The sequence below is a fragment of the Pseudopipra pipra genome, chromosome 11, assembly GCF_036250125.1.
Source record: "Pseudopipra pipra isolate bDixPip1 chromosome 11, bDixPip1.hap1, whole genome shotgun sequence".
Classification (NCBI taxonomy): domain Eukaryota; kingdom Metazoa; phylum Chordata; class Aves; order Passeriformes; family Pipridae; genus Pseudopipra; species Pseudopipra pipra.
The window spans coordinates 13,251,159-13,273,524 of record NC_087559.1 but is presented as its reverse complement, the minus strand read 5'-3'; the positions used below and the strand labels follow the sequence as shown (position 1 = coordinate 13,273,524).

Here is a 22,366-nt window from a genome sequence, read left to right as displayed (position 1 = left end):
ATAACAATTTCCAGTTCTGTCATCACACTGAACAATCCCAATACAGATTATTTTGTTCAGGTAATGGAGTGCATAAATCCATTTTTTTAATACAACTGAGAATATGAAGAAAACTTTTAAGGATATTTCCTTCTGTTAGCAAACTTTGATTGACTGTTCACTCAATGAAACATTAGGAAAAATATTTTCTGAAGTATATCTCCACAGCTGCCAGGCATTCTATAAGAGAATCCACACAGTTTCAATATGCTCTATATATGTATTGACTCTCCTTCACAGTAAATGACAACTTTTTAATTTGGGTTTATTTTTACATGCAGAATCAGGACGTATAGTGCTTCAAATCTTAAGGCTGGAAGGTGTAACTTAGACACCTAGAGCTCTGAAGGCACACAAAAGACAATTAGTGCAAAATACAGACAGTTAAATTTTACTTCTAAATACAAAATAGGCCCTATGGAGAATTACTTTCCAGAAAACACACCATTTTCTTCTTCCTGACATTTCTATAAATTTTATTGCATCACTAAAGATAAGTTACTCTTGCATTTGGAAAAAGCACATGACAGAAGCATGGGTATTTATATAGCTATGTAGCTGTCATTGCCAAGTAATTGCTGTTTGGACAGGGGGTTGGGAAATAACTGAAGTCTGAGTTGTGTAGCCAGACAGCCACACAAAGTTGCTCATGTGCTTTATATACCTGTAGCAGAGGTTTAACAGCTGCTACTTACTCTGCACATGCATCCTTGCTACACTCGCAGTATAAAAGGTGGAAGAACAAGGCAAGAACTACTGCCCATCTTTCTGAGTATAGATGAGAGTGGAGCAGGGTGGGAAGTAGAATATATAAAGGGTCAAAAAACATCTCAAAGAAATCCAGGACAGACAGGCTGCTAATCTTTACTTTTTCCAGTTACTTGTCCTTGTGAGTGTTTCCCCCTCAGTGAATCTCAAGCAGGATGTAACATTTTTGGAAAGAAAAGTTGTGAATATGTTCAGAGGCAGATAATTCACAGAAATTAATTCAGAGACAGTAAAATTTTTAAGTCTGTCCTGAGGACTCAGAGGTTGGTGAAGGAGGGCTTCAAACTGTCAAATAAAAGGCTCTTCTAAAAAAGTGCCACATAGTTTTTTCATTATTCCAATATGTCTCCAAAGAAATACAGGTTAGTATATAACCTCATTAAGTGTGGAATTCTGAAACTTAGCTTGGGCAAAAATCTAGAGTATGGCTTCATCATGATCACCTCATGATGATACACAGTAGAGCACCAAACTGGGGCAAAAGAGTCTCACAGAAAAGTCTCAATTCTTTCACCCTGATACTGCCCGATATTGTTATTGCTAAAGTAATTCCACTTTCAAAGTGAAATGGATAAGGGATGGGAGACAAAGAACTTCAGTACATTAGATCTGGAATATTTAACTTAGCTCTGAAAAAGGAGGGGAGGATGTTCCTGTGGATAAAGAATTCTTGCAGGTCTTCCATAAATCTGTGAGTCACTGCAACCTCAAGCTACAGCAGTCTGTGTAAGACCAGAAACACTAATGACTGCCAAGTTTACAATAAATAATTTTGACCTGGAGGGAATACAGTCAAATAAACTTAGCTGTCATAATGGCAAATGCAATTATTCAAATCATGTACAAAACCTTTTTCAATCTGACATAACAAGCTTTCTTTGTAAATTCTTTTGTGCTCTAAGTTGCCTAAATTTGACTTTTCTATAGTAAATATCTATCCAAAAAGCATGCTACTACCCACGAAGTAGGAAGACAGGTGTCTAATGGACCTCTCCTGCAGAGACAAGCAAGCTGATTTAAGAGATCATTGAACATGACCTCTACAGTCAGTTGAAAGTGCTGTGGAAATCCAAAGGACATGGCAATGCAGGAGATGTTCCCTGAACTGCTGCTTTGGCCACAATAACTGAAATGGGAGGAATGCAGGTATTAGTTAACCTGAGCACTGACTCAGAAAACCGTCCCTTAGAGATCTCTGACCAGCCATAAACCCAAGAACTCTTTGATATTCTTGTTTGCAAGGAATCCACAGACGGATAAACCCCACAGCTGGCAAACTAAATATATTGTCAGCTCTTCTGCTGCTCTTCCCTGGAGAGTTTCTGCCAAGACTGTCAGCATTTTGTAAATAACTGGTAAGTGTTTCACAAATATCCCATGATGATGTGCACACCAGTTCCAAACCCTGCTCACTGGCCTTTGCAATTGCACAGCCTACACTTCCCCTGATTTATGGAGTTTATCACTGTCATGCTCCACAAAGATTCTAGCAGGAAGGGATTGCAGGAAATACTCAAATACATTTGACATTACTTAAAGCTCCACAATGTTAAACTGCATGAAAGATTCCTGTGAAGCTCAACCACCACAGAGTCATACACTGGGAATACTCAGCTTTGTTTCACAAGGAATAAAAGCAGAGAAAGTTTTGACGAAAGTTTTTAACTCTATTTTTGCCATCACATAAAAAACACCCAAGTTTTCTGAATATTTAAACCAGTATCTTTTATACTTTACTGGAATGAAAGTCATTCAGAAAAAAAAAAAAAAGAAAAAGATAATAAAGAACAAGTTTGCATGTGGCACCAGGCTTCCAGATACATGTGACAGAGATGAGAAACCCCTCCTGCTGAAGGGCACAGCAGAACCAAACTATCAAAGTAGCCCTGATTTGGAATTCTTCCACAAGCTCTGTCTTACCATCCTGAAGTCCACTATTGTTTTGATAAATTCTATCATCTGAGTTGGTGTTAAAACGAACATTTTCTTTTTTTTGCCTTGAGGGACTGTGCTTATCTGTTCCTAATCTCTCGCTAAGATTTCCTTTTTCTGGCCAATCATCTTGTGCCTTAACGATGCAGATGGGATGTGAGCACTGCCAAGACCTCTGCAAACACTCACAATACTGTTGAAAGGCTGAAAGGTAACATTATTTTGATAATGGTTTCTGAGATTTGTTATCAGCAGAAAATCTTTTCTCTGCCAGATGTACTCCTATGTGAAAATATGCCATTTTCAAGTTGAGAGCTGAAAATTACTCTCTCCAAGCAGGTCAGGAATAATTGAGAACAAACTGATTGTTCTGACTCTGAAACACGCAGGTGTTCAGTCCATCAATGCTCTGAAACAGAGCAACTTTTTATTGGGATAACAATCATCTGCAATAAAAATCCTTCCTCCTGTGCTAGGAAGGTACACTTTTAAACAGGATATAGATTCTACTTGCTTTGTTAGAACGCTCTACAATGGGATAAATTTGTTTACAGCAACTGCACTACAAAATCAGAAAAATTCTCCAACACACGTTTGTTCACAATTATGTTATTTGTTCAAGCTACAAAAACCTGCACAGGCATCATCTAGGTGAGGCCAGAAAAAAAAAAAAAAAAGAATAAAAGCTACATCTTAGGGAGTTATCAGTACAGCAATTTCCTAAGGATGCTGTAATTCTTCATCAAAACAGATGTTTAATAAATGACAGACAACAAAAGCAACAACTGAGCAGGCACTGTATTGGGTGTTCTCACCTATCTGACACTTCCACAATCACTTAAGAAAATGTAAATAGAAAAAAGCTTAATTGCTCACATTCAGGACAGAAAAAAATCACTAACAGTGGCATTGCCCACAAGTCTTAAGATGTAGAAGAACAATGTTTTCTCACTAAAATCTTTACCCTGTTGAATGGTGGCTTCTTCACCAAATTTCTGAAACAAGGAATGCTGGAGCCATGGGGGTGTGTCACAGGTGCCTCAGGCTGTGAGATGCTGGCTTTCATGTCCAAAATGCATCAGAAACTATGTGATGTGAAGGCAGCTACAGATGTGCTGTCTTTGTCTTCTCCACATGGTTATACATCACCATGCCAATACAGAAACAAAAAAACCTTCTGATTAAGCTACATATTACGCAGTAGGGCACATCAGCATGACTGGACACACCCTCCACCATCCACCTCCCAGTCCCACCGTGTCAGTGCAGAGGTGTGTGGTGTGAAAGCAGATATAGTGAAACTCCAACCCATTCAAAAGAGGAAAACGGCATCTTAGTTGGCTTTTTCACTTTTGTAAATTAAAGTACAGATCTTGACTAACACACTGGGACCAAATTCCACTAAAACCTTTAGGCTGCATTTCCGAACCCACATTCTCTGCGGGAAGCTGCAGCATCCTTTCTAGTCTCCTTGCTTTGATCCTTAGATGTAGCTATTCTGAACTGCAATCAGATTACAGATTACTACAAAATCTATGAGAAATTGCCTTTGCATCGACTTTAAATTCTACTGGTGTCAAATGAACGATGAAAAACAATAAATAGGGCACGATCATCTGCGAAAACAAGGCTGAAAAGCAATCCTCGTTCAACAGGGCCATCTAGCGCTCAAAACAACCCACGTGCTTTACGTGAAGGATGCGAATGGATCAAGTTACATACCGGCTGATTTTTAGGAAATATTTAGGGCCACATATTTTTCCCCACACTTTCAGATACCTAGTAATCAATATACTATTTCTTGTTCAGCATCTGAGGACCACTGCTTCAGCTGATAAACCTTGTGAAACTTCAGCTGATCATGAAAAAGCAGAAATTTAATTAACTGAGTATTTTCAGGAACTTGCTGAGAAGATACCATGAACTGAAAAATTACTCAAGTTCTCCTTCTAAAGATCATGCATTAATGGAATATTTTTTCCGATGTTTATTTTTGAGTCAAATAATGAGCTAAAGAAAACATATTTTAGATATATTCATTGTTATAAATCTAAAACCAAAGATCCAAATATTTTTGTAAATAAACATACTCGGGGAAAAAAAAAATATTTCAAGAGCCAAAGCCAATTAAAGCAGTGCAACTAAAGAAATATCCATTGAGCTGTTAATTATCTATTAGCAGGTTAAAATAATGCATTCTGCAAATGCAGATTTTAAGGAGAATGGCATGTGAATCACATTGCCTTCAGTAAATGTCCCTTTACTAGCTCCATTTGGAACTCTTTCATAAGAAATACATGTTTGAAGTGAATTAAGAGTCAGACAACATAGCAGAGCAACGGCAGCATAAGAAGTTTGTGAATGGAGGATCCAGTAGCCAGAAGTCAGTGGCACACCACTAAGAATCTGTTTGCAATTACCAAATATAGCCATTAGCTGATAAAGCATTTTTCTCCATGTCAGTTATTACATTATTTCTCTTTTTTGTTAATTATATCAGTGGAACTTGTACCAAATGTTCCAATATCACAGGGTCTTAGGAGAGAACACAAACTGTGTACTTTAAAAGAATATATATTCAAGTGAATTGTGTGAAAAGCAGAGCAATAAAGAACATGCCCCTTACAAATCCTGAGCCTGCAGAGTAGGAAACACTATAGTTTTATCTTTCTACACCCCAAAAAATTGATCATTCTATACAGTCTATAACAGGGTGTTGCATATGAACTTCTCTTTCAGTGATTAGGGAAACATGTCTGATTCCCACTTCCCTGGGTCACATATCATTTTTATATATCCATTTCCTTCAACAAGTACTATGAAGTGTTATTAAAAGTCCAGCAGGAATATAACTCATCTCTTCTGTATGAAAGCGAAAGGACCAAGCAAGGGCCCAAACCCCACAGATGTGTAAGAGTAGGTAGTCCCCATTATATAAATATGCTGCCTATATTAATATTGTCCTTAATCTTAGAAGTGACAGTCACAAAACCACATAGAACCAGTAACTATTCTAAATATAGTCATTGTACAGAAACAGCTCTAAAACATCTGCATTGTTTTGTTTGTTTGTTTTGTAAATGTTTATATCCCAAATCTTCGTTCGCGAAGCCCAGCCATGAGGAAATGTTTACATTTCAGGGAGAAGGAAGATCATCTGAAGAGCCACCAAAACGCTTTTACGTAAGGATGTGATGACATGTGTTGCTAAATGGAGATAAGCCAAGCAGGTGAAGATGTTGGCTCCATCTACAGAAAAGCTGCAGTGAACTGGTTCCTTCCAACAGTGTAGCCGAGCAGTAACCAAGTCTGGATTCATTTATTTTTTCAAATCTAATCCTATTCACCTTAAATCACTCAATCCCACTGACCTCATTTGACTCCGGGGGAAAAAAAAAAAAACCAAACTCAAACAAAAACAAACAGAATTTTGTCCTCAGTTCTTTTAAACACATCCACATTTTTGGTGGATATGCCTCCCAGGGCACATTTTGTGCTAAATATTTTAACTAAATCTATATCGTGAGATGGGATACACTTACAGCCATTATCAAATTTGTATTTGGAAATAAACATATTGATAATTACATCAATGCCCTATAATCATGTTGGAATATCAGACTCAAGCTGTCAACAAAAAAAAGTTACCTATAAAATTGATCAGCTAATTAGTGACTACCTAAATTCCAGTTCCCTCAGATCAAAGGTTATATGCTGCTCTTTCTGAAGAAAGGGGTCAATTTTGTTTTAACAAAAATTTCACATCTGTTCACTAAATGGTTTAATTTAACATTACATTTTCCCTTCATCAAACTGAGTTTCAGGTGAAACTTTAGAAAGAGTTTACATTATTAGCTATATTCTACTGCCTATATAACACTTCCACTTTTACTGCTAAAATAGGCCAGCATATACAAAGGCAAAACCCACGTTCTTGAGATTTGTACAAGGAAAAGGCTTAGCAGACAAAAAATGGGGCTTTTTTTAGAAGACTGGGGAGGGGGGAGGAGGAGGGTGTGTTTTTTAGATGACAAAACACTCTTTTTTTCAGTTCTTTACATCCATGCCAAGGAAAAAAACATGTACATACACACACAAGTGTATACAGGCTCTGGCAGGAGACAAGCCTGTCGCAGTGCTCTGGAACTCCAGCTCATATGACTACAGTCCGTGGGTTTCCAGTGCAGGTAAAAGGCTGTGTGTGTTTCCCAAGACAAAGGAGTGACCAGCGACAGGACCTGAGGGAGTGGCCTGGAGTTCTGTCAGGGGAGGTTCAGGTTGGTGGCTGGGCACTGAACAGCTCCCCAGGGCAGTGGGCACAGCACCGAGGCTGCCAGAGCTCAAGGAGCATCTGGATAATCCTCTCAGGCTCATGGTGTGACCCTTGGGGCTGGTCCTGTGCAGGGCTGAGGGTTGGACTCGATGTTCCCTGTGGGTCCCTTCCAACTCAGCATATTCTGTGACCCTGTGATCTCAGCTCAGCTACAAAACGTGATGTGCTGGAAGTAGCAGCTTTGGTTTAGATTTCAGAAGATTAGCCCTGAATATTACAAAATGGACTTCACTAATCTTACTCTGCTCAGGAATAAAGGAGTGTCCTTCAATCTATTAATTTTACAAAATCTTCATTTTGCTCTGAGTTCTGAGGTTTTCTTGTGAGATGATACAGGAGGCAATAAGAGATGCCAGTTTACAGCACCTGACAAGTCTTTTCTTTTTCTAATTACTGTTCTAAGAAGTCTTAGTCATGGACTGTCTAATGGGAACAGAATTACTGAAAGAAAATAATTCTAAAATAAATTTTGAAGATAACACATAATATGACCAAATGACTTTCAAAAGTGCTTTTAAGCATAATAAACTGCACTATGAGCATAAATTCTGTGGGATTTAAGATCTGTATCTTGTATCCCTTCGGCTCAAGAGGGTTCCTCAACAACTCTGGGCAATCTATTCCCATGGCTTAACTACTCTCTGGGTACATCTTCCACTTGGGAGAGAGTCTAAATCAGAGAAGTATACATTGGAATTCAAGGGTAACCACCTCTCCCCTTCCCTGGAAATTCAGCTCTGACACCAACATGTCAGAGCTATGAGTCACATACTTAGGCTATTGTCATTCATATGACAAAGGACAAGATGGAGCTAGAAGAAATTAGTTCCATTATAGAATAATGAAGTTATTGGCACAGAGATGAGTAGTAGCATGTTTACAGAACAGAGCAGAGGAAAGAAAATAAAACCTACCATAGATAACTGATCATTTTTCTCTGTTTCATTATTGGCTTGTCTGTAAAATCTTTACATGCGGCCAAAAAGTAGCAAATGTGTGAACTGAGCAAGGAGCCCTGCAAAGACAGTATTTTCACATCTGGGGACAATATTAATTTACAGCGATTCAAGGATGCACTTTCCAGGAATGCTGGCAGGATCAACATTTATCACCTGCACACATGGAAAGGTACAGAAAATCCAGCTTACTCCTGAAACGGATTTTTCTCCCTCTTCCTAAAATAATTCCTTTAGTTGCTACTAGGAGAGGTGTCTGTTTCAAACTGACAGCTTTGTCATACTCTAGACTCCAAACTACGGGTGATATTGTCATGGAAGTCAATCCTGTTTGTAAAGAAACTGATTTCTAAATGAACAAAGTTTTCTAATCCTTCATAGACTTATAAAATCTATTGCAATCAAGTGTCCTGGCAAGAGTATCATGGGGCATAGCAAAATCTGAGTGGGCTGTGTTAGAAGTAACAACTGTTCCCTAGAGCATAATCAGATTGTCTACTTTCTCATGTCTGCAGTGACTGCCAACACTGCAAAGTCCTTCTGTATACTTTAGGGGTCACCTTAAAAACACATAATACTATTGATATTTTGCTAGAAAGCAACTGTCTTTATAGCAACTGATAAGATTAATATTTTGAGTTGAGCCAGGAGAAATAAAGGGAAAGAGGCACTAATGAACCTAATAAAAAGGCTCAGTCCAGAATGGTTGTTAATCTGTATAACCAACTTCAGGGAAGAAACGTTTGGTGTCGATAAAGCATTTCCTTAGTAAATTACTACTGGCTCCAGTGTAAGACATTTACAGTAAACACCAAAAGTCTGCAAGGCATCTGTTCTATTCACAGTGGAAGAAGGAACTTTGCTCCATTAATAACTTTAAAAACATGCAATAACTAATTCATGATGGCAGTTCAAATCCTATCAGCAGCCTTCATTATTTGACCAAGCTGAGTTCAAAGATAGAGCAAAGTTTTAAAAAACCCTTGAAAGTTTAGAAGCACATTTTAAATTATAATAAAGAAGCTGTGTTGTTCTTCTTTCTACTAAATATAAAAAAGCTGTAGCTTTAAACCATGGGCAACAACATTATTTTAAGAATACATGCAAGATAAGAGTTAAAATGTGTATATAAAATCCTATATGATCTCAGAATTTGTTTTAGTGAAATTGCATGTTGTACAGAGAGGGCATGTGTAATATACGTGTATGTATATATAATAAAATACTTGCTGGAATTTTAACATTTGACTTCACTAGAGATTTAGTGGGACTTCGCCTAAGGCAAGTTTTTAATAGCAATAATAAAAAAATACTTAATGGTACTTAGGGTAAATAATGTGTGGTCACTATGTTTAAAAAAAAGTAATACCAAACATCTGTGCTAGATTTCCACATGATAAAATCCCCATATTACCTACAGTTCTCCCAAAGTTATAGAGAAACAAATGTTTATTTAAAATTCTAGAAGAGACATGTGATAACCAATTTAAGAACTTTAAGGCAGCCATCTTGTGTTTTCTGACAGGAATGTATATTTAGTGATCTCCGTGATTATTTAATTCTGAATATGAAGGATGCCATGGTATGTCATTATGGCTACAAGGCAGATTTTCAACCACCAACATACTTACTGGGAGACTACCAGACCAAGAATGTCCTTTTTCTTAAGTCTATTTGCAAAGACCCCTTCATTCCTTACAGGATACATTATTTCCTTATCAAGGCAAATGCTAATCATTTGGGGGTTTGATAAATATTTGAGCGAGGTTAGTTAGTCACAGACATAGGATTCAGTCTAACTCAGTGATGGAAAACTGAGAGCAAACTGGGCAGAAGTTCCCAGAAACAATGAAAAAGAGCTCAACATTCTCTCCCCAAGAGGCTGCATCTCCAAAACTGGAGCAGAAACACATGCTCACACTTTTTGCTGTGCAGAGTTCTATTTGTTCTCTCTTGCTTTGGGAATCGGGAACTAAGTTCAGCTCTCCTTGTGGAAGCTTATTGCCCAGGTTTTAAATTCCTTGAAACATGGAAAGAAATCTAACCCTATTTTTTGCATAGCTTATTTCCCAACATTTTAATGAACCTTACTGACACTGACATTCTTTGCTCTTCCTGTAAAAGAGCGGGATTCCAACTTCAGCTTTAGTCTCCTCCTCCTGGATAATAAGCCTCACATTTGCCAAGACCTTCAAACACACAACTTGAGTAAACCTGTCACCAAAAGTCTGCCTCTGTGAAACAAAGTTTACAGATGCAGACAGGTACAATCTTTGAAGGCCAGGAAGTTAACACACCAAAGTCAGTACATATCTGCTAAAAATATAAAAACAAAATTTAAAAAAATGGGTTGTTTTATTTTCTGGAGTTATTTCTCTGCCTCTGGTTACACTAGCCAATTGCATGACTCTTGCCTGTACTTGCTCTAAGAAATATAATCTAAGGCCTGGAGAAATTCCAGATCTTTGAAGGCAGCTATATTACGAAATTCTGCTATGGCCAGAAACAGGGGGGAAAATAGAAACAATCAGCGGCTTAAAAAAGAGAAATTTCTGCATGATTCTTGGATATTCAGCCAATCATTTTGAACCAGAACAGTAGGATATTGCTTTCTGGTAACATGCATGCTTGTGTGAAATGGGCAGAAAACTAATATGAGAAATGTTTCATGACTGACAAAGTGATAGAGACTTAAGGATAAGAAGAAAGGTCATGTTTAACCACCCCTTCCATTACTCCCAATGTCGCCTGAACCTCCTCAGGTGCAGACAGTTTCAAGTGCAGTGTCAGAAAATAAAATAGCAAAACTGATCAAATCCTGAATACTTGTTTCTGGTTTTGAATTAAACATGTGACAATATACTAGTTTCTCAGAAATATAATCAACACTTGAGCTCTATAATCCAACCTGTAAAAATAAGAAAAGCAGAATATTTTAAATGATGTTCTAAAATGACAAATATTTTGTTAGAGATATAGAAAGATTAACACAATTTGAGTGACCACTAAACAATTGATGAATTAATTTCAGTAAAAATGTATCTAAGTTCGGATTTACTTTTAAAGCATTCTTAGGAGAACAAAAAAAAAAAATCCATTAACTCTGCAGAGTCATTTACACAGTTAGGGTGAAAACTTACAAACACCAGTTAAGAAAATAAAAATATCAGTCCACTGGGGAGACTACTGCAGAAGATTCAACACAATAACTCCTGGTTTCTCATGCTGAACAACTGTATTGTGCAGGATGAAGACTACAAGCAGTGACAACAATTCAAATGAGCACTGCAGAACAACAAAGACTTGCCAAGCTACACATAAAGATCAAAAGTTGATCTACTTGGACCTTTAACAAATATGTAATATTTTTAACAATACATAATGTCTGATATTGGTTCAAAGCATGCAGACAACTTTCCATAACGAGGAAGCAAAAGACAAAATTTGAACCTCAGAACATTTTCCAAGAGCCCACTTGATCAATCAGATCCAGAGTCGCAGATAAACAAATAGGCACCTACCAAACATTTTGTTTCTAAAGAGTTCATATAGCCTACACATCATACATCCAAGCTCCCTACAACAAACTTCAAATATGCAGAAATTTAAAAAAATATAAAAATAAACCCCTATAAATGCCATGCACAACAGGAAGAGAGTTGGAGAGACAGACCTCACCCAAAGCCTTGAATTCTTAGAATAACAAGGAAATTGTGAGCCAAAAGCTCCAAAACACTAGATAGTTCCTGCCAAATTGGCTGAGACACATTCCAGACAACTGACCTAGTAAATTTTTAAACCTTGACCAGTTACTAAGGCATATCAGCATGTCACCAGCAGAAACTCCAGAAAACCTCATCCAGTACTCCAGACAAAAGACAACCTCTATATCCTCATGAAAACTGAGGGAGACACAACTTTTTCCTCAGCCCATGAGGACAACCCAGGTGGAACTGTGAAACATCAAGGTAATTCAGTATAAAAACAGGAGAAACATGCACAGTCTACAAGAAGCAATAAGATATCCCTTCAGCATTCCTTGGACTAGCCAAGGATTCAAAAACTTCAGTGATAGTGCTGCAACAGATGAAATACAACCACATAATCATCCACCTTTGAAACAGACTGTATGCAATACTCTGAGAACAGCAGATCTAAATCCAGAAACTTGTCTGCTAGTTTATAGAACTTGTTCAACAATTCTCTCTCATCACCAACTCAGCAACATTAACTCCTTATGCAACTCCTTTCAGAATCCATGAATGGGTAGCATCAGTTTTTAATTAAAATTTTGCCTGTGAAAAGATTCAGGATCCAAGGATTTCTTTCTTCATGAGAAAACTTGACTGAAATGCATCAGTGTGCCTTGCAAAATTTTCTAATTTTTCATCTTGAGATGTGCAGCAGATACTACTGAGTCCTCAACACATATTCTAGGTTGGGGAAGACCACAAGCTAAATATAACAGCAAAGAAAGTATTTTGACAACATTCTGTAGATGTAAATAGCTGTTCTTAATCTCTAACATTTATAGGTTTAGTCATACACAAGGGCCAACAATAGTTTTCTCTGTTTTTGCACTAATTTCATTCACACTTTGATCTGTCGGGCAAATTGGTGTTTTTACTAGACTGGAAGTTCAATGGGACTACACTGTTGCTGAGTTTCTAAGGAAACACACCTGTTTATCCTGATTTCCCCTGCTGTGGGCAGCCTGTACACCACCTCCCTGCAATTTTCACCCTTCTCAGCAGAAAACAACAGGGTGTTTGTGAGGGAGACTCACCCTGTCTGGTTTGCCTGACACTGCTCACATGGTAACACTGCTGGGATGCCAAGGGGCAGATGGGCTTGACACCAAGCCAGATTTTCTTTCAGTTGTACTAATTCAATCATCCCAAATCCAGTCCCAAAAATGCATCTACAAGTGATGTGGGCAGCTGGTGCAGGTAGGTTCTCTCAAAGCACAGCCATCAGCCCATAGTTTTAATGTGGCAACATTACCATATATTTACTTAAAAAGTTTGAGTATCACCACACAAAAATACTTTAGAAACAAACATAGGCAGAAGCCTTTGTTTATATGGAAGGCAAATCATTTAAAACACTCATTTCAAACAACAGAGGTATAAAAATCAAACACAAAGGTAGTGTGCACTCATGACTCTTCGGTTTACAGGAGCAGCAAGTGTCACTTCCCTCTTCAACAGGTCTAGTCTTCATTGGCCAAACACCAGTTTGTGAAAATAAAAGGATACAAAAACTTTGCACAGCAACAGAGAGACAGTAAACCCCAAATACATTTATTTCTTTTCCATAATTTCCTATACTTGCTTTCAAATGTCATACAGTCCTGCTGTGTATTTATTAGATATGTAAAAGAAATGCATACTATCTTTTTCACAAGAAAATTAGAGCACAAAAAGAAAACACTTCAATACTCTATATATCTAAAACTGCAACAAGTACTTCAGCTATTTTTAACAAATAAATATTTTAAACAAACAGTTTTTCATTACCTCTCTAAGATGCATGTTTTCCTTCTCCTTCTGATCTAAAATCACTTCTAAATGATTAACCTGAGATTCAGCCTCTGCCATCCTTCGAGTTCTCTCATTGTCTTCTTCCATTCCTTTAGACGGCAAACCTTTACTTTGCAACATTTCCAGAAGCTTTTTTATTGATTCATCTCTGGCATTTAACGTTTGTTTTTGTGTTTCAATCCTAAGCTCCATTTCTTCCAGAGTTTTCCTCAACAGGAAGAGCTCTTTAGCTTGTCTATCATGTTCTGCTTGAAGCCTTCGAAAATTCTCCTCTGTGAGCTCAATGGTAAAATGCTCAGCCCCTCTGTTTCCACTTTCTTGCTGCAGAAGATGGTTAAGGTCTCTCTGGGTTCTAAGCTCATCTTGAAGTGCCTGGATTGTCAACTGCAGATGCTGCAACAAAGAAAACAAAGAAGAAGAATCAATATAGGATCTGAAGGTAGAATTAGTCTTGGATTAAACTTTTGTTGTACGCTCTTACAAAAAGTCATTAGAATTAGTGATGAAAGTATATCAAATGACCTCATAAAATATCAGATGCAGGTGACAATATCCATAATGATATCTTTCAAGTGCTTCTAGGAAAAAAAGACAACATAACACAGACACAAAATAATGTCAGCTACAGAGAAAAATAGCAACGAAAGGCAAACCAATAAACCCAAACACTAGGCAGTGACATATCCATTAGTACAGTCAATATGTACCTACAAAGCTGAAAGACTCAGTATTCCATGTTTTCTAAATTACTTCATAGACTAAAGATAATTCTGCTCTTCATGGTACTCAACAGTACTGCTGTTTAGGAAGTCAATCAAAGCACTCACTATAATTGAAGGGGCTTTAGGAAGGGGCTGATTGGTTTCATTTTTTTTCTTTTTGGCAGCTTAAGCTATGAACATGTTTAGTAAACAGGATTACTGTATCTCAACAAGCAAAAAAAAAAAAAAACCACACTAAACAATACTGAATTTTGAAAAACAAATTGACTGCAAAGAGTGGACAAACCTTGGTTCTTCTGGCATCCAAAAACTGAACAGCATGGTAAATGAAAAAATGAAGCAAAATCAACATAAATAAAGGTCAGATGCAAGCAAAGGAGATTCAACAGAAAGAACTGAATTCAACAAAAAGTATCTTCAACAGAAAAAAAAAGACTTTTATTGAGTTATACAGAAAGGCAACAGCAACTTCACAGTACTCAAATATATAAACTTATAGACAGACTTTACTCAACAGATGTGACAAAGAAAAATACATTAAAAATAATTTGCCCCACGGTGGATAGTAACATTCCTATTTGACATTACTGTTCTTTTTCACCTCTAGGTTTTTTCAAAACACAGTAACTTGTCCTAAAATGTCTGTTCTACATCTGAGCACAGGGGTCTTTCTCTGTACAGGAGGTAAGTCTTGCATTCCCTACTCAACATGGATCAAAATAAAAATTGATTTTGCCCACATTAAGGTTGGAACATCGATAATTATCCTCAATTACTGTGGTTTATGATGTTCATTTCAGATTATATCTTTATGTGACAATTTGTTTTCTTTCTCATTTTTTCCCCTCTATTCACTGCCTACACAGCACACAGAGTTTTTAGAAATATGGATTCCTGAAAAATCACACAGTCTGTACCAGAAAACATTTAATTGCAGGAATTAGGGGACATAAATGTATGTCATGAGACATATTTGCTTTAATCAATATTCTGCAACTCCACATTCGAAAAACAAAGACAACAAAAACAACAACAAAAACCAGACAAACAAACAACAAAACATTTCATTTGATATTACCGTCATGTTTTACACAATTGCAGGTAAATTTGTCAGTTTGTAACAACCATTTAAACTAAACAAAAAATGCAAAACCTTAAGAAAACAACCTTTTGAAATCATGTTTGTCAGTTATTTCAAATGGAAAAAAGCATTGCCAACTGCTAGAATTCCATACAGTCAGACACTCTGAACCAATTCAGTCATTAAATAAGCACTGTTTTAATAAATGTCCAGATCTTAATTCTTAGTATTTGCATCTTATTAGGCACTCTCAGTTAAGAGCATACAAATGTAGGCACTCATTTATGGCCCTGCTTTTATTTAATGGCAATTCTTACCTTTTCTTAACCTCATCATCTTTTTTATTATCCATATAAACTTAAAAGCTGCCAATAAATTTACAACTCCTCTAGATGTAGCAGCTTTCCCACTTGGAATCTACTAATATACCAAGTGTTTATGACCCCAAGACTGGCTGACATCTTCTGCATTCCAAAATTATTTCACTACTGTGACAGTGACAAAAGATAGACAGGTCTTTGCTTGTATCCTGCACCCACACACATACACACAGGCCCTCTCCCTTTCTGCCACCTCTTGTGCAATGTGGTTGGTCCTGAGAGAAAGCACACCAGGTGAATATTGCAGGAGGAACTGCCTGGATGCTCACATCGTTAATACATTCCAAACACAGAGGAGCTGAGATGTTTGCAGCTGACTTTGGTGCACATCAGCCTGCAAAACAGTGTAAAATGCTGCTGAAGACTGGGCCAACTGGGCAAACTGTGTCCCGAGGTCACAGGCAGCTTGCAGGTGGATCCCCTCCCTGGCAAGAATGCCTGCAGAGTAGCCCAAAGGAATGGGTGAGTAACAGCACTAAGATCCAGACCAAAACAGAGGTAAAATCCTAAAGTAGCTACACAGGTGCTTTGCTGATTTTAGTTGTGAATTCTTCAAGTCCAAAGTCTGTAAACCTGAATTTTTCTGGCTGAACCTGCTTACTTGATACACTCCTTGGACACAGACTATTGACCAAAACCAAGGTTATGTGGACCAAGACGCACCAAGACTTTTCTGAGAAATTCAGAAAGCAAGAAGGTCTCAATGAAGCTTGTGATTCAACAGGAGGGACCATGTTCAGATTACACTGTAATCCATTATAATAGAGTTGTAATTTAGATACTGCACTGGTAATATTTAGGTAACATATTAGCAATAAATCTAATCATAATCATCCACAAAATCACTCTGTTCTTTCACCTGGCCAAGAACCTTCTCTCTACTATTATGCTACAACTGCTAAGCAACAGCAACATTCATCAAGTAGTCTAGAAATAGTCAAAAGAATTGTTTTCTCTGATCTGAACAATTATTTGAGATACATCCTTCTAATGCTAAATTAGACAATACTTATTACTTGATGCTAAAAACTATTTACAAGTAAATGTTTTCCCAAAGTCACTTGGTCTCTGTACATCAAATGTCTATAAAAATCTAGCTAAGCAAAGGGAAACTAATTCTAAAATATTTACAATGCTGTAACACACAAATAAAAGTAAACTTGATATAGATGTTGCTAACACACAATCCTAAATGCAAGTTGTAAAAATCAAAACTGCTGGATCAACATAAAAATAATTGGAAATCAGAACTCAAGCAGCAATTCTGGTTAAGATAAGCGAGACAACTTCCTCTTCTGCCCCACAGCAGCCTACGCAGGGTGTTCTTGGGTTCTCCCCAGAACCACCAAGCATAACAATAGTTGTGGCTGCTTCTCAGTCATGATGTAAAACTAACAGCCTCAACTGTGGCAGACTACTGTTACTGTGATATAAAAGAGTCTGGTTTTGCACACCTTCAAGAGAAAGAACATGGTAGACCAGATTTAGACTCGTGCTGGCACAGACTTTTGTATCTGCAGCTAGCTAAGTAAAGCAAAGAACAAATGTTGTGAGGGTGGAGAGAAATTGTATAATGAACTGCAAGAGGGAGGAATGTAGGAGTGCTGTGAATATCTGTCACTGCTGTCACTACGCAGACAGAAAACTTTACACGATTTAGACGAAAAAAATCATGAAAGATCTCTCATATTTTTTATAATTTCTATTAAAAACAGACCAGTTGACCACAAATATTTCCATGCCAATTTCTTGGCAATATATAAATAGTTCTCTCAGAACTTTTTCAGTCCTTCTCTATAGTCCAAGTCCATGTAATCCATGGAACTGTGGATTGCCCCGTAAACTGAAACAAAACTAGGAGAAGAAGATAATTAATGGCCCTTCCCGGATTTTGACTCATGTTCTACATGAGGAATTTCCTCTAATCTATGCCAACTAACTGGTCCCAAAAGAACTGCCTGCTGAGAACTATCCTGTCAGAGCGTGCTTTCGGCCAGAGCATATAAGGATCCTAAAGCCTTAGGTATGATGAACAGTGGAGGAAAACGAAATCCCAAAGAGACTCACAGATTTAAAACTGTTACTCCACCTACAGAAGTGCACAGCTTCTCATACTTCCCACCATCACACCGCCACCAAAAGCAATGAACATTTTGAAGAATCCAGTCTACTGGAGTTTAGCTCCTGATTCTCCCATTTCCTTCCCACTCCAAAAAATACAGAATTTACAGGGCTGAATCAGCTGATACAGCCTACTAGTCTCTTGACAGTGGCAAACATACAATTCAGAAGACTGTAGAAATAAAATTCTACTGTGTATATTGTAGAAAGCTACAACTATAACTGAATAATACATCTGGAGAAGTATCACAGTAAATTATACTACGGACCATACATTTTCAAAAATCAAGCTTCATTATTTTTTCTGTAATCTGTCACTGTTCCATTTTAATTCTTCACCATCTGAAGTTCTATCACCGAAAGGAAACAGACCACTTAAAGCTTTCTTATGAGCTGCATCTAAGTCAATTTGTACATTAACTTCAGTTGTGCTACTGCAACAAGTATTAGACTTATAACTAAAAAACATGCAAATCTTTATTTTCTTCTGTACGGGGGGGAGGGGAAGCCAAAAAGGGGATTGGAGGTATGTTCTTCATCAACATAAATTAAGAAACGGATTCTCTTATGCATTTTCTCATCTGTCTAATGTAATTTGAAATTCTGGCATCCAAACTACACCACTAAGGATCAGTGGACAAGGATTTTGCTTGAATAAGACAGGAATGATAGAAAAAGGTGAAAGGAGAAGACCGATGTAATTTGTGAGGAATCACAAGAGATTCTGACCACACGATGCATTTTCAGCATTAAAAATTCTGAGCATGGAACAGATGTGAGAGAACTGCACAGCATCATGTGCTGATACAACCCTGTATTTGAAAAGGGAGAATTCTTGTCTACTGACTTGCCTTACTGTCTTTTTTTTTATGCTTTTAAATTTGGTGCCTTGTCAAACTCTATAAAGCTTGGCTTTACTACCATGCTTTGCAAGTTAAAGAAGGAATCCTGTCACGAACACTTAAATCTGCATTTCTCAGTGCAGACACGTGGTGGGCTGGCCTGGGCTGGAAGCCAGGAGCCCACCAAGCTGCTCTATCACTCCCCTCCTCAGCAGGACCAGGGAATAGAATGAAATAAACCTCATGGGTCAACGTAAAGGCAGTTTAATAAAACAAAAGCAAAGGTCATGAACAGAGGCAAAGTAAAACAGAGGATTTACTCTCTCTGTCCCATGAGCAGGTCATCCCCAGCCACTTCCTGGGAAGCAGGGCCTCAATACAGTTGCTCCAGAAAACAAGCATCATAATAAGTGATGCCCCTTCTTCAGTTTCTTGATCCTTTCTTACTTCTTCCTCCTTTCTTATTAATCAAGTGCCCACCAAGCCGCTCTGTCACTCCCCTAAGCTTGCCCCTCACACCACACTTTGCAAGTTAAACAAGAAATCTTGTCATATACATCTAAATCTCCATTTCTTACAGACATCACATCTAATCTGAACTATCAGACTTCACTACTATTCAGTCAGCTTCTCTGGGTCACCTTGCACAAATGTTTTGGTGAAAAATCAAGTACTGCCTAAACACTTGAGGTCATTGAACAAAAATGTATCTCCATATAGGCAAGAACCTTCCTCTCTCTTTTTGTACAGTAGAACTTATTGTCCAGCTTGCTGATTCAGTCAAAGTAATAGCACAGAAAAAATCTTGGATGCTAAGCAGGCCTATTACTTTCTTATTTCTCAGAAACTGAGGTCTAGCTACATTAAAGGAATTCTTTTTCAGGCACTGAGTCAAGAAATTACTTACAAAAGGAGAGCACTGAGAGTAAACAAAGTCACACTTCAAGCACTGAAAAACTTGTGGTATTTGATCTTCAGCCCCTCCCTTTATGTGCTTGTCACTTTTGCTATAGAGTTTCTGCTTCTGGCAGAGAGCCCTCTATTACCTTGAACACAAATGAAAATAGAAAGAATCCTTTTCCTAGATTAAAAAAAAAAAGTGCGAACTGGGCTATAGTGTTTCCAATATTAATGTCATAACAGACTGGAACAGAGATGGTGTCAGAAAGCAGCAACACACAAAACACAGAATGATGTGAACTACATTAGAAATATGAACACAATTATTCCCATAGTATACAGTATGTGTTTTTCAGAGGACCTTCATACACATAGTCTAAAAGCTAACATTTTGCATATTCTATCTAAGAAGTAATACAGGGAAATCTCACAGCTTCATAGAGCTCATCAGCTTCTCCATAAGAGATTCCAGTGATTATTTTACACTACACTGAAAGACAAAGAACAGGCAAGTTAGAAGACCAGTCAAAACCTCAGCACTGTATTGCAAATACTCCTATTTAATTCATGTGTGAACCAGGTGCTTGAAGTTTCTACGCAGGAAATCTTCACTGATGTAAGAGACAAATGCAGAGCATCACTGAAAGCTGTGGGAGTGGGACATCTTAACATCTGATATGACCTTCTTATACTTGCCACCTTTTCATTTTGTAATTTTCTAACTATATTTTTTTTAATGCAGCCACTAGACAAAGGATACGAATAGAAGTTATTCACGGGACAATCTCAAGCACAGCTTTTAGTAAGCCAGAAATACAGTGATAAATCAAGTTCCAATTTCAACCTCTCCCTGCTCTATTTTAATCAGCAAAATACATAAAAGAGCACTCTTCAGCTTCCAATTCTTTTTCACTACTGTACTGTGAGTTGATTAACCATAATACATAATCATTTCCCATTGAAACAATTTGAAAAGGAGCTTCACAACTAAGTGTTCTGCTACAGCTAAGGGGAAGAGAAAAAAATCAATACAGAGATTTCAGTGGTTCCAATCAAAATAATTTTCAGTTAGATCCAACAGAATAAAATGATGCATCACAAAGCAAGATGACCATCTGGAAAGACATTTCTTCCTGAGTTACTGAAGAAATGCAAATATGAAGGAAAGAGAAATCATTAAGGGTTCAGAAAGGTCCAAAAATATACGCTTTCACAAGTTGGAAGACTTTGGTTTCACAATGAACTTTGTTAAAACTAGATTTATACTTGTCAGATTTCATAAGAGTATCTTCTCATTCATAGCCTAAATGAGTCCAGGACACAAAAAATCTGCAGCTATTAAGTTTTCCCACAAGATGGCACTAAACCCTCATCCTGCAAAAAAATATTAAAAAGCACAAAAATGCAAAGGAAAAACTATAGCCACATACATAAAATAAATAGACTATCTAAGACTTAAAAGTTGTAATTCAGGAAAAATAAAATTAACGGCCTAAATCCGATATTTTCTTACAAGAGATCACAATTTCCCCCTCATAATTAAACTGCAGTGGGAGGACACACAGACAACACCACACATATACACATTCAATTTATACTTATACATACTTCAAGATGTTTCTGTATATATATATATGTATATATAAAGGTAAATAAAAATCTAAACATTTGTTCCTCAATATTTAATACAAAATAGTATCTGTACAAACTGAAAAATCCAACCCTAAATCTGAAACTGGATTGTCTTCCAAATGATAATCATTAAAAAGCAAACACAAGACACAACTGAATCTAAAATCCCTCTAATTTGGAGCACCCCAAGTGCAAACTCCAGTATCCTCTCGAGAATCACTTAAATGAAGGCCGGGGATCCCTAAACTACAGTACTGTTCAAATTTAAATCAAAGCATTACTAGCCTGGAACTCTGTTTAATTCTTAAGTTTAAAAGCTTAACTTACAGGCTGAATTATCCTCACTAAACAAAAACAGTTGCTGTTGTTTCCAAGCCTACATATATTGTTTGGTGTGGGGGGACGAAGGAAGTGTGTTGAGGTTTTCTGATCCCCACAAGTTTTTCAAAAACTTTCTAATCCCTGACTTACAGTTAGCACTTACCAACAAATCAAGCTGACCTTGGCTCTCTGTTCCAAGTTCTGACACAGAACCACAGTATTTCTAAGCGAGAAATGTTTTCATTGCCCTGGTTACACCACCACTGCTCAGTCAGTGCTGAATCCAACCCCACTGCAACCACCAACAGTCAGATACGACCTTTGCCACTTGCCTGTTTAAATATGGGCCAGCCTGCATTCCTAAGGAGCAATTACAATTATAGTGCAGCTACAAACATCAAAGTAGAGTTAAATCTTTATGTCTTCCTCATCACCACTCAACACTCCATACTGTACAAAATACTTAACTTTTAATAAGCAGTTAAGTATTTTAGATTTCAAGTTTTAAGAGCTACTAACTTACATTCATTAACCACAATTATAAAACCAGTTTTTCTACAGAAAAACATATAAGAAATGAATAGCATAATTTTGGTACTAATCCAAAAGTGGAAAGAAATTTCTCAGCTAAGACTACAGATCCACTGTTAAGCCACTACAGGGAGCAACCATATGCAGTAAACTCCTTTTTCCTTTTTAAACTACTTGATTTTTTTTATACCCCGCCCTTTTCTTTCCTTGCATGCTGCTGGATTCTTTTTCCCCCAGGTACATTGCATATCTTAATTACTGAAAT

The 22,366-nt window shown here is 37.3% G+C and overlaps 1 protein-coding gene across 14 annotated transcripts in view; it reads right to left on the bottom strand.

Moving 5' to 3' along the window:
- Positions 1 to 22,366, bottom strand: part of ERC2 (ELKS/RAB6-interacting/CAST family member 2) — a 428,559-nt gene that overhangs the window by 358,750 nt on the left and 47,443 nt on the right. For 10 of the 14 annotated variants that reach the window (XR_010433483.1, XR_010433473.1, XR_010433476.1 and 7 more), the window contains exons 3-4: positions 14,580 to 14,603; positions 13,548 to 13,964 (exon numbers count right to left, since the gene is read on the bottom strand). Coding sequence is in view for 1 of the 14 variants with exons in the window: in XM_064667650.1 (XP_064523720.1) it covers positions 13,548 to 13,964; positions 14,580 to 14,603 (441 nt within the window). In the remaining 13 variants the exon portion in view is untranslated. The remainder of the gene's footprint in view (positions 1 to 13,547; positions 13,965 to 14,579; positions 14,604 to 22,366) is intronic. The other 4 variants (XR_010433475.1, XR_010433478.1, XR_010433481.1 and 1 more) reach the window with 1 other exon arrangement.